The 12,505-nt window shown below is 36.5% G+C and overlaps 1 protein-coding gene across 10 annotated transcripts in view; it reads right to left on the bottom strand.

Moving 5' to 3' along the window:
• FANCC (FA complementation group C) overlaps window positions 1-12,505 on the bottom strand; it is a 290,345-nt gene that overhangs the window by 98,737 nt on the left and 179,103 nt on the right. For all 10 annotated transcript variants that reach the window (XM_077904513.1, XM_077904471.1, XM_077904481.1 and 7 more), the window contains 2 exons: window positions 8,217-8,330; window positions 7,231-7,295 (listed from right to left, as the gene is read on the bottom strand). In XM_077904513.1, the coding sequence (XP_077760639.1) occupies window positions 7,231-7,295; window positions 8,217-8,330 (179 nt within the window). The remainder of the gene's footprint in view (window positions 1-7,230; window positions 7,296-8,216; window positions 8,331-12,505) is intronic.

The following is a 12,505-nucleotide window of genomic DNA, read 5'->3' as shown; positions in this document are numbered from 1 at the left end:
CTGCTCCAATGCCTGAGAACTCTGCTACCCTCAGACACCCCCATTCTTCTTGTGATCCTGAGGACCCTGAGATCACACTGACCCACCTGGGATTCCACCTTGCTTCGCTACCTGAGCACCTTTCAGCCAGAGATGTCCCCTACTAGCAGACTTCTAAAAGTTCTGATTTTGAGCTCCACTGCTTATTACACTTTGCCTCCTTAAGCCAGCTCCCTCCCCTCCACTATATCCTCCTATATATCACCCTGGAGTCACATCTCTGTGCCTTCTACTTTCCAAAAAATAGTCGCTTTTCTATTTGTAGAATTGCAGCATTTCTTTTCTCAGATCTCCAGTTGATTTCACAGGTGTTCAGAGTGATCTGATAACTATCTAGCTAAATTCCAAAGACAAGTTTACAATTTCCTACTTCTCTGCCATCTTAACTCCTCCTCCACAGTCTCTTATTCTTTTTATTTCTCTGCCACAAGTTGTAATGTCTTCTCTCTCATTTTTGACACTTGTTGAGTCTTCTCACTCATTTTCTTAGTCTAGTTAAGGGTCTATCAATTTTCTTGATCTTTTGAAAAATGTAATTCCTTTTTTTTCTATTCTCTCTCCAGTTCATTTCTGTTGTAAACTTTATTATTTCAATTCCTTTTGCTATCTTTGGGTTTAGTTTATTCTTTTTCTAGTGCCTTGAGGTATAAAATTAGGTTGCTGATTTCAGATCTTTAAACATGTTTAAAGAACATGTTTACTGCTATATCCTTTCCTCTTAATATTAGTTTTCTCTCATCCTATACTTTTTGGTATACTGTATTTTCATTTTTATTTATATTAACATATTTTCTGATTTCTCTTGTGATTTCTTCTCTGGCCCATCGGTTGTTCAAGAGTGTTTCATATAATTTGCATGTGTTTGTGAATTTTCCAGTTTTCCTCTTACTAACAATTTCTAATTTCATACCTTTGTGGCTGGAAAAGTCCTTGGTAAACTTTTAATCTTACATCTGTTAGGACTTTTTTGTAACCTAACATGATCTATCTGGAGGATGTTGTGTGTGTGCTTGAGAAGAATGTATTTTGCTGTTACTGTATAGAGCATTCTGTATGTATCTATAGGGTTCAGTTGTTCTTTTTTTAAATGTTCTGTTTCCTTGCTGATCTTTGGTCTGGTTGATCTAGACATTATTGAGAGTGAGGTATTAAAATCTCATGGGATTATTGTGTTACTTTCCATTTCTCCCTTTAATCCTATCAATGCTTGCTTCATATATTTTGATGACTCTGCTGTTAGGTGTACAGATATTTATAAACTACTGTATCCTACTGGTGAAGTGATCTGTTTATCATTATGTAAGGTCTTTGTCTCTTGTAACAGTTTTTGATTTAACATATTCTACAGAAGTAGAGCCATGTCTGTTTTTTTGTGATTAACATCTGCATGTACTATCTTCTTCCATCTTTTCCCTTTTCAGTTTCTGTATATCCTTACATCTAAAATGTTGCTACCATGGAGATTATATAAAATATCTTATGGTTATAACAAACTATTTTTTTTTAAGATTTTATTTATTCATTTGACAGAGAGAGCGAGCAGGCATGCACAAGCAGGGGGAGTGGCAGGCAGAGGGAGAGGGAGAAGCAGGCTCCCCAGTAAGCAGAGAGCCTGACATGGGGCTCAATCTTAGGACCCTGGGATCATGACCTGAGTCAAAGTCAGATGCTTAACCAATTGAGCCACCCAGGTGCTCCTATAACAATCTATTTTAAACTGATGATAACTTCAGTTACATAAAAAAAACTGTACTCCTTTATATCTATCTCCTGCCCATGCTTTATGTTATGATGTCATAATTTATACCTCTTTGTTTTGTACCCATTGACATAATTTTATGGTTATAGTTCTTTCTTATGCTTTTATTGTCTAACTTTTGTACTAGATTTAAAAGTAATATATGTACCACCATTACAGTAATACTGAATTTTGCATTCGTTTATATATTTATCTTTACCAGAGTTTTATATTTCAGTATGCTCCTGGGTTGTTGCCTAAAGTCCTTTTGTTTCAACTTGAAAAACTCCCTTCGACAATTCTTATAAGGCTGATCTAGTGGTGATGAACTCCCTCAGCTTCTGTTTATCTGGGAAAGTCTTAATCTCTCCTTCATTTTTGAGGGACATTTTGCAGAATATAATAATCTTGGTTCGCAGGTTTTTGTTTTAGCACTTTTGAATATCTCACTTCATTGCCTTCTGGCCTTAATGTTTCTGTTGAGTAATCCACTGATAATCTGGATAGCTTTCTTGTAGGGATTGTATTCACTGTATTCTTTCTTGTTGCTGTCAATGTTCTCTGTCCCTTGATAGTTTGATTACAACATGTCTTGCTGTAGGTCCTTTTGGATTCATTCTTGTTGGGAGTTCTTTGAGCTTCTTGAATTTGGATGTCCAATTCCTTCCTTAGATTTGCTAAGTTCTCTGTCCCTTTCTCTCTCACTCCTTCTGTGACTCCCACAATACATATAATTGGTCCACTTGATGATGTCTCATAAACTCTTAGGCTTAATTAACTTTTCTTCATTCTTCCTAATTGATTCGATAATTTCAAGTGGCGTGTCTTCAAGTTAACTGCTTAACTAAGTCTACTGTTGAATTTCTTTACTGAATTTTTCAATTCAGTTATTGTATTCTTCAGCTCCATAATATCTATTTTTTATAACTGCTATCTGTTGATACTCTCATTTTGTTTATGCATCATTTTTCTGATTTCATTTAGTTGTTTATATCTGTATTCTATTGTAGTACATTGAGCTCCTTTAGGATGATTATTTTTAATTCTTTGCCAGGTAGTTAGTTGTAGCTCTCCACTTCTTTAGGGTAGGTTTGTGCAAATTAATTTTGTTCCTTTGATTGGGCCATGTTTTCCTGTTTCTTTGTCATGTTATCTTTTGTTGTGCTTTGTGCAGATGAAGAAATAGCTACTTCTCCCAGTCTTTAATGGACTTCCTTTGTACATGGGTAGACTTTCACTAATCAACCTGGTGAGAGAATCTCCTTTGAACCTTTTCTGGGGATGTGTCTTCTCCAGGATTGTTTATGTAATTTCTCAGAGAGATTGACAGTTTTTCAGGAGTTTGCAATCTCTTCCTCCCTCTGGTGTTTGTCGGTGGTACTGCAGGTTCTCTTGTGCTACCAAAAGCCACTAGGCTCTTATTCTCAGCAACCTTCTGACCTCCAAAGTATGCTGGTTCTGCTATTGCTTCAGGTCAAGGAAAATCGAAATCAATCCTTAAGGTAGCTCCTTCAGAAACTAGAAGCTTCCTTCAGAAGATAAGATACACATTCCACTCTTCTTTCCCACCCCCTACCCCACCTTGAGAGAAGCTGTGAGTTGGGTGTTTTCTCCCGGAGCCTACCTCTGTCTGTAGCACTGCCAGTTCTCTGGTGCTGCAAAAAGCAGCTGAGGGCTCTCTAATGTCCTGCAGTGAACAGGCATTGAAAGTCTGCTGGTTCCCCCATCAGTAGTCAGTCAAGCAAGTGAAACACCAGTCCCTCATGTAGCCTCCCCAAAAAAGCAGGAACACTGAACATATTCCATTCTTTTCTTTCCCCCTCAAGAGAGAGGCTGTAAGCTACAATTTTCCTCCCAATCCCACAACGCTGAGCCAGCTTAGGGGAAGGGCTACTGTGGTTGATGTGAAATGGCTTTCTTATCCATTTCAATATGCTGTTTTTGACTTTGAGCTTGCCTAGGGTATTATAACTTAATTGGTTTCTGGAGTTCTTATAAAGGCTCTTTGGGTCATATACTTTTTTTTTTTTAATTTTATTTATGAGAGAGAGAGAGAAGAGGCAGAGACACAGGCAGAGGGAGAAGCAGGCTGCATGCAGGGAGCCTGATGCGGGACTCGATCCCCGGTCTCCAGGATCACAACTCGGGCTGCAGGCGGCGCTAAACCACTGCGCCACCAGGGCTGCCCAGGTCATATACTATTAAATCAGTGTCTCTGTACAGAAACAAGAACTGAGACTTTCTGTTCTACTTACTGTCTTGCTGACATCATTCTTAAAGAATTTTTAAAATTTATTATTCTGTTTTCTTCTTCTAGTAATAACTTGCTTATATTTCTTGTACCATTTCTGTACTGGAGTGTTGGTCTCTTTATGATTTATTTGCAGGAGGCATTTATATACTTCTCATTCTAATCTTTTGTCTATTTTATAGGTTGCAAATATCTTCCAATTCTCTGGCTGATGTTTTCCAATTGTTAATAGTGTTTGGTGGTTATTTATTCTCGGTTAAGTTTAAAATAAAATCATCAACTTGACATAGTTTGAGATGTTGGTGTATGGTGTACATATACATTGTATCCTACTAATGTTTTAAGTCCTTTTTAATAAATTTCTAATTCTATTATTCAACATTCACCTCAAGGAAAAACCAAAGTCTCTATCTCACCTGTAAGTAAATGATTATAAATGCTTTCCATGCTCCCCTAAAGGACTCTTCTTAATACTTTTTAGGTATAGTTTATATACCACAAAATGCACCTGTCTGAAATGTTCAATTCAAAGATTTTTTTAATAAATGACTGAGTTGGACAACCATTACCACTAATGATCTACTTTTAGGACATTTCCATCAACTCAAGATCTTCTGAGCTCATTTGCAGCCAATCTTTGTTCCTATCTTCAGCCCTAGGCCACAGCTAATTTACTCTGTCTCTATAGATTTACCTATTCTGAACATTTTATAAGAATGGAATCATATAATATATGGTCTTCTGCGACTGTCTTCTTTCACTAAGCATAATGTTTTTGAGGTTCATACATGTTGCAACATGAATCAGTAGATCATTCCTTCCTTAGTAAGGTATAGTATTCTACTGTATAGACATAACATATTTCGTTTATCCATTCATGAGTTGATGGATATTTTTAGTTACTTCCACTTTTAGTTTATAATGAATAATGCTGCTATGAACATCTGTATACAAGTATTCATGTCCTTATTAGCCATTTGTATAGATTTTTTTAATGATATTTTCCAATATTTTGCCTATTTTTTAACTGGGTTACTTGTCTTGTTACTGACAACCTAAGTTTTTCACTTGTCATGAATACTCAAGAATGGAGTTGGTGGGTCATATGATAAGTGTGTGTCTAACTTTATAAAACTGCTACACTATTTACCAAAGTGGTGATACTACTTTACATTCTCACAGCAGATGAAAGATCCAGTGGTTCCATATCTTCTCCAACACAGGTTGATATAAATGTTTAAAATTTTAGTCATTTCCTGCTTCTCCCTCTGCCAATGTCTCTGCCTCTGTGTCTCTCATGAATAAATAAATTCATCTTTAAAAAATAAATAAATTTTAATCATCGGAGGGAATATACTGTTAATATCATGTTTGGGTTTTTTTCTTAATTTTTTTATTGTGGTAAAATATATAACTGCTATTATCTTAATCACTTGTCCTTGGTAACAATGTAGTGGCATTAAACACATTCACATGCTGTGAACCATCTCCACAGTCTATACTCAAAGCTTTTCATTATCCCTAAGCCCTAATATACTATGGACCCATTTTTTAAAAAGATTTTATTTGGGGATCCCTGGGTGGCTCAGCAGCTTGGCATCTGCCTTCGGCCCAGGGTGTGATCCTGGAGTCCTGGGATCAAGTTCCACATCAGGTTCCTTGCATGGAGCCTGCTCCTCCCTCTGCCTCTCTCTCTCTCTCATGAATAAATAAAATCTCTTAAAAAATTTTTATTTATTTATTCATGAGAAACACAGAGAGAGGCAAGACTATCCTTAACAGCAAGACTATCCTTTTAGGAATCATTTCTATAGTTTGTTACATTTCCACCAACAATGCACAAGAGTTCTACTTTCTTAACTTACCTGCCAGCATTTATTATGTCCCATTTTTGCTTGTCTTTTAAATTCTAGATCATCCTCATATGTGTGATGTGATAACCCCACTGTGGTTTTGATTTGCATTTCCCTAATAACTGGTGATGTTGACAACTGTTTCATGTGTTTACTGGCCAGGTGCACATCATCTTTGGAAACATGTATAAACAACTCTCTTGCCCATTTTTGAATTGAGTTTTTTGTTGTTGAGTTTCAGTTCTTTCACTATTAATCTCTTATTGGATACATGACTTGCAAATGTTTTCACCAAGTCAGTAGGCTGTCTTTGCTTTCTTGGTGGTATCCTATAACTCATAAAAATTCATAATTTTAATGAAGTCCAATTTATCTATTTTTCCTTTGTTGCTTGTGCTAATGGTGTCATATAAAAAAAAATCACTGCCAAATCCAATGTCATGAAGATTTTCTCCAGTGTTTTTTTTAGAAGAGTTTTATATTTTAAAGTTCAGATGCAAAGGATCCTATAAGTTGAAGGCAAAGGCTAGTTCTGATAGAACTTTAATTGACAATAGCTTTACAAAAGCAAACAAAAAGCAAAAAACAAGGACAAAAGTCCCTTGTCCCCAAACTCTCTTAGTTAATAATTTGTTAAAAATGAAATGCTCACTGGGACACGTGGGTGGCTCAGTAGGTTAAATGTCTGCCTTCAGCTCAGGTCATGGTCTCAGGACCTGGGAAGGAGTCCCACATTGGGCTCTCAGTTCAGTGGGGCGTCTGCTTCAACTTTTCCTTCTGTCCTTCCCCCTTCTCATGTTCTCTCTCTCTCTCAAATGAATAAGTACAATCTTTTTTAAAGAAATTATATACTCACCACTGAAGAAAATTTTGAATTCTCTCACATAATGAGAACATTTTGCAAATGTGATTAATTGCCTTTTAATTTGTCTGAATCTATTTGATTTGTTTAGATTTTGGAATATTATATTTCTTAAAATAAGTCATATGTTCACATCAAATATCTGTTGCCTTGTAAATACTGTCTGTGTATTTTTAATGTGTGCATGCATACATACACTCTGGCTGAGCCCTTCCTTTGTGTTCCCTACTGTATACATAGGGTTTTTTATTCAATGGGTCACAAGAGACAGTGCATGATTTACTGCTCTATAAAAATTGAAAGACTAGTGATTAAAAAAAGAAAATTTCGTAAAACTCACCAATTTGCTGTGTATAAATAATCTCTCCACACAGAATATAACCCTAACTATGAACAGGCATTTCCTAAGAATTATAAAATTTTTCTCTCATAACCAAACTGATACATTTTGAAACTTAAGAAGGGGGATGTTTAGTTTAACACCTACCGCCTTTGAGTGTTAAATCCATTAAGATGATTCTCTCGGAGTTCAGACACTAATGATAAAACCATCTGTAAAACAAAATCAGTTGCAGGTTAACTCACACTGCAAAACAGGATTACATCAGTTCTATTTTTCTTGGTGTGAGTGATATTTCCGTTGAGATTCCCACCCTTCCCCTACCCGTCCTCTCCTTGTTTTACTTTGTCAAAATGAAAAGAAAGCAGTGCCAAGTCACATTTACTAATAACTTGGAGTTTATTCTTAATGTCTGTTATTCTGCATTCCAATTTAAGCAAATGAACAACAGATATCATTAGTTCCTAAGAAAATCAAACCTGCTAAAAATAAAACCACATTAAAGTTAGCTTATTTTCTTTCCTAATTTAGTTCTTTATCTTTCAAAAATGCTATTTACATATAAAGTATCTAAAAGACCAGAATAGTTAACAGACATTAAAAATCTCATAACATTACTTTGAAGATCATAAATTAAAATTTCTTGAATTTGGCTAAAACTCCAGGCAGAAGAAAACATAGTTTTAATACTAAGATGTAAATACATAATACTATTTACAACATTGTTACTTGTTTTATTGTTAAATGAAATAACATTGTTATTTTGCTTTAAAATAAAATTCCTATCAGGTTATTTTAAATACAAAATTTGTGCAACAGTAAAAGAATGTATTTACACTGGTTAAGGCAATCTCTTCTCCCAAAAATCTTTGAGAGAATAAATGAAATCTGTTAGGAGACAAGAAGGGTTGGTTGATTTAGAATAACCTCTCCTAAATTCTTTCCTTTTTTATCATAATCTCCCACCTCACATTTCTTCCTTACATGACTGTAAGTCTGCCCAAGGTAAGAAGAGATAAACCGAGAAAAGTTAAACATCTCTCCTGGAAAAGTGAAATATTTCCATTTACCCTTTTTGCTAACGGTACATCAAGCAACAAAACTTTCAATACTAATAAATTAAAAATACTTACATTTTTAAGCAAACCAGGACAGTAATCTTCAGGTGTATATCCAAGACTTTGAATAAAAAGATCAACTTCTTTTGTATCAAATCTGAATGCCGAAAGTATCTGAGATAACAACCCCTTAAAGACATTAACAGAAAAATTTATTAAAAGTGAGTGCAAGGCAGCCCGGGTATAAACAGAAAAATTTAAAGTGAGTGGAGGGCAGCCCGGGTGGCTCAGCGGTTTAGCGCCGCCTTCAGCCCAGGGTGTGATCCTGTAGACCAGGGATCAAGTCCCACATCGGGCTCCCTGCATGCAGCCTGTTTCTCCCTCTGCCTGTATCTCTGCCTCTCATTCTCTCTCTCTCTCTCTCTCTCTCTCTCTCTCTCTCTCTCTGTGTCTCTCATGAAAAAATAAATAAAATCTTAAAAAAAAAAAAAAAAGAGGGAGTGCAAGGGCCTATTATGTATAATGCCTAGAGCCCAGGTCATCTGTAAATGTGCTCATCTCTACGAAATGGGTAATCTTATTTTGTCCCAATACCCAGTTCATGTGCATTCACTCACATAAACTGAAAAAGAAAAAAGAAATAAATTAGCATTAAAATTTTAAAAAAAGAAATGTTAGCATTAAAATTATCACATTAAAAATAGGTCAATTTAAACAAATGTTAACAATGAAGCAAAAAATATATAACACATGAACAATGCTTTAACCATATTAAGAATGTGATTTTTTGTTTTTAAATTCACCAAAATAGGGATCCCTGGGTGGCGCAGCGGTTTGGCGCCTGCCTTTGGCCCAGGGCGCGATCCTGGAGACCCGGGATCGAATCCCACGTCGGGCTCCCGGTGCATGGAGCCTGCTTCTCCCTCTGCCTGTGTCTCTGCCTCTCTCTCTCTCTCTCTGTGACTATCATAAATAAATAAAAGTTTAAAAAAAATAAATAAATTCACCAAAATATTTTTATCCAAGGAGCTATAATATTTAACACATGAGAAGGAACACACCACAAATTACTAGGGTAAGATAATGCAATAAATGGTACTACAGGGGTGGCACTTGGGTGGCTCAGCTGGTTAAGCGTCTGGTTTCAGGCTCAGGTCATAATCCCAGGGTCCTGGGATAGAACCCCACATTGGGCTCCCTGCTCAGCGGGAGAGTCGTCTTCTTCCTCTTCCTCTGCCTTTGCTTACTCTCTCTAATAAATAAATGAAATCTTAAAAAAAAAAAAAGTGCCATGGGAACACTATTTGAAAAAAATTAGATTTATACTTTGTTATTTGTCAAAGTATACTTGGATTTAATTTAAATTAAAGCAATCAATGTAAAAATGAAACAATAAACAAGAAGAAAACATGAGTACTTTTCAGGTGTCTGAATGGGGAAGAGCCTTTACAAAGGTAAAGTGAAAATTAAGAGAGCAAATCATTAGTTGTTCTAAATACAAATAAAACTTTGTGTTTTAATAAAATAATATAAGCACAAACTAGGAAAGGTATTAATAAATAATAACAGATCATAAGTAATCAAATTAATGTGCAAAGTATCATATGATAAAAACTGAGTATGAACAGATAATTCATAAGAGAAAATACAAATAAATGCACAAACACCAATAAATGTTCACCTCAAAGGGTAAATTTAAATATCAACATACCATTTTTCACTTAATGAATTAAAGATTTTTAGAGATCTAAATACAGAATGCTAGTCTGGGTTCTCTGACACAGGTACACTGTGTGAGCTATTAAAATATAAATGGATATTCATACATCCTGCTGCTGTGAACTACATTGAGGCACCTTCAGAGAATAAGAGTGGGTGTAACACAAGCCCATTACCCACCCCAAGCTTGGATTGACAGAGCTATGTCTGCCCAGGGGTTTAGAACCTGAACAAAGGTGTCTTATAGTTTAGTAGAGGTCTGCCTTATAGAGAGCAATTTGAAAATACATATTAAGGGCAGCCCCGGTGGCGCAGCGGTTTAGCGCTGCCTGCAGCCTGGGGTGTGATCCTGGAGACCCAGGATCGAGTCCCACATCGGGCTTCCTGCATGGAGCCTGCTTTTCCCTCTGCCTGTGTCTCTGCCTCTCTCTCGCTCTCTCTGAATGAATAAATAAATAAATCTTTAAAAAAAAAAAAAGAAAATACATATTAAAGATTTTTAAAAGCATTCAGAACTTTTAACGTATCTGGTATACATTTAAGGAAATAAATCCAAATATGATGATGGGAATTATACTCAAAGACATTCGCTATAATGTTATTTCTCATAGCAAAAAACGTCTAACAGCAGGAACTGATTAATTTATAATACTCATACAGTGGCTCATCTTGTAAGCCATTAAAATGTTTATAAGGAATTTATGAGAACATTTTCAATGGTTATGCAAATTTTATTTAAAAGAAGATGCAAATTTTATTTTAAAGATTTTATATATTATTTGGCAGAGAGAGAAGATAAGCAGGGGGAGTGGCAGGCAGAGGGAGAGGGAGAACAGGCTCCCTGCTAAGAAAGGAGCCCGATGTCGATGTCAGCTTGATCTGACCTGAAGGCAACCACTTACTTGACTGAGCCACCCAGGTGCTCCAGGAAGATGCAAATTTTAATATACAGAAACAATCTCATCAATATAAAAATAATCTATACATGGAAATGAAAAGGTAATGGAAGAAACCATCATCAAATGTTAACAGTCTCTGGGATGGTGCTATTAGGGGTATATATATTCTTTCTACTTTAGTACATTTTCCAGTTTCCTATGTGTATATGTGTACTACTTTTATAATCAGGAAAAAATACTTTTTGAAACCGTGCTATATTTGGAAACATTTTATTTGTTAACAGCAGCTTTATTGAGATATAATTCATAAACTATAAAATTTATTCCTTAAAGTATACAACCCAGTGGTTTTTATATATTCACAGGGAAATACCCAATTTATTATTTTTTTTAAGTCCTGCACTGCATTTAGTAAGTACACATTATGTGATAAAATGAACTTGTATATCCACATCTAAATGTTTGAGTCCATACACAAATACTTGGAGGACCATGAAGGGAAGAGGCTGTATTGCCTCAGTCAAGGGCAGGCCTCACCAAACCAGGCAATAAACTTACCAGTAATGCCCAGGGTGGATGACATCATTTTAATTTTATCATAAACTGTTTCACATATTCAGAAAGATATAAAATAATATGACAATTTTCACCCACCATCACATTTAACAAGCATTAGAAACACAGAGGAAGCCTTCTATACCATCTCTCCCTTCCCCCACCAGTTCTACAGCTGTCCTTCCTCCCAGGGAGAATTCTACCCTGGATCTGGTATGCACCCTTTTCTTTTCCTTTTTTTTTTTTTTTTTTTTTTAATTTTTATTTATTTATGATAGAGAGAGAGAGAGGCAGAGACACAGGCAGAGGGAGAAGCAGACTCCATGCACCGGGAGCCCAACGTGGGATTCGATCCCGGGTCTCCAGGATCGCGCCCTGGGCCAAAGGCAGGCGCCAAACCGCTGCGCCACCCAGGGATCCCCCCACCCTTTTCTTGTAGATCATGGTACTTTCTCCCTGTAAGCTCAGAGTTGCCTCATGATCCTCAAAAAAGGACTACAGGCAACACACTAAGTCATGCAGGCTGAGAACTGCTATTCCTGCATGAGACTCCATCTACTATTTTCAAACTGGAAAAATTCATAGCAAGTTAACAAAGTAGCTTTGAAACATTACTAACTACAAAGCAAACCCAACAACATGTATAACATGAGTTACAAAAATAAGTCACTGAGAAGGGAGAAAAATAGAGATTTATAGAGTTAAACTTTTGGTAAGATGTAAAATACTTAAGAGGCTCCCTACTAAAGACAAGAAGAAAAGGCTGGATGGAAGCCATATGCATATTATTTGCCTTTTCTCTTTCAGTTCAAAGCTGTCCTTTTATATATACAGAAAGTAAACAGGAGCTGAGGACACACCAGTTAGTTTCAAACACCCAGTACAATCTGAGTGAAAGTAAGCAGTTGTAGTCAGCCTGGCAAAGCCAGGGGAGTTAAATTACAGCCAGTGTACCATCCATTGAGGGGCAGTGTGCACTGGTGGTTCTGCATAGTTCTCCCCAGCAGGAAGTCTACATGGAGTAAGTGGAAAGTGGGGCCTGACCCACTGTGTGAAGTGCAGTGTAGGTCTCAAGTGAAAGAGAGGCTAGCCAGGCCTGGCCAGCCATATGCCACATCCATGTGGCACCCAGACATGGGGATGGAGGAAACTAGGCTTAGCCAAGGACTCAGAGTCAGGGACAGTCTGCGT

Source organism: Canis aureus, chromosome 1 (genome assembly GCF_053574225.1).
Source record: "Canis aureus isolate CA01 chromosome 1, VMU_Caureus_v.1.0, whole genome shotgun sequence".
Lineage (NCBI taxonomy): Eukaryota > Metazoa > Chordata > Mammalia > Carnivora > Canidae > Canis > Canis aureus.
Note: the sequence above shows the minus strand (reverse complement) of the source record. Positions and strands in the feature narration are given on the sequence as shown.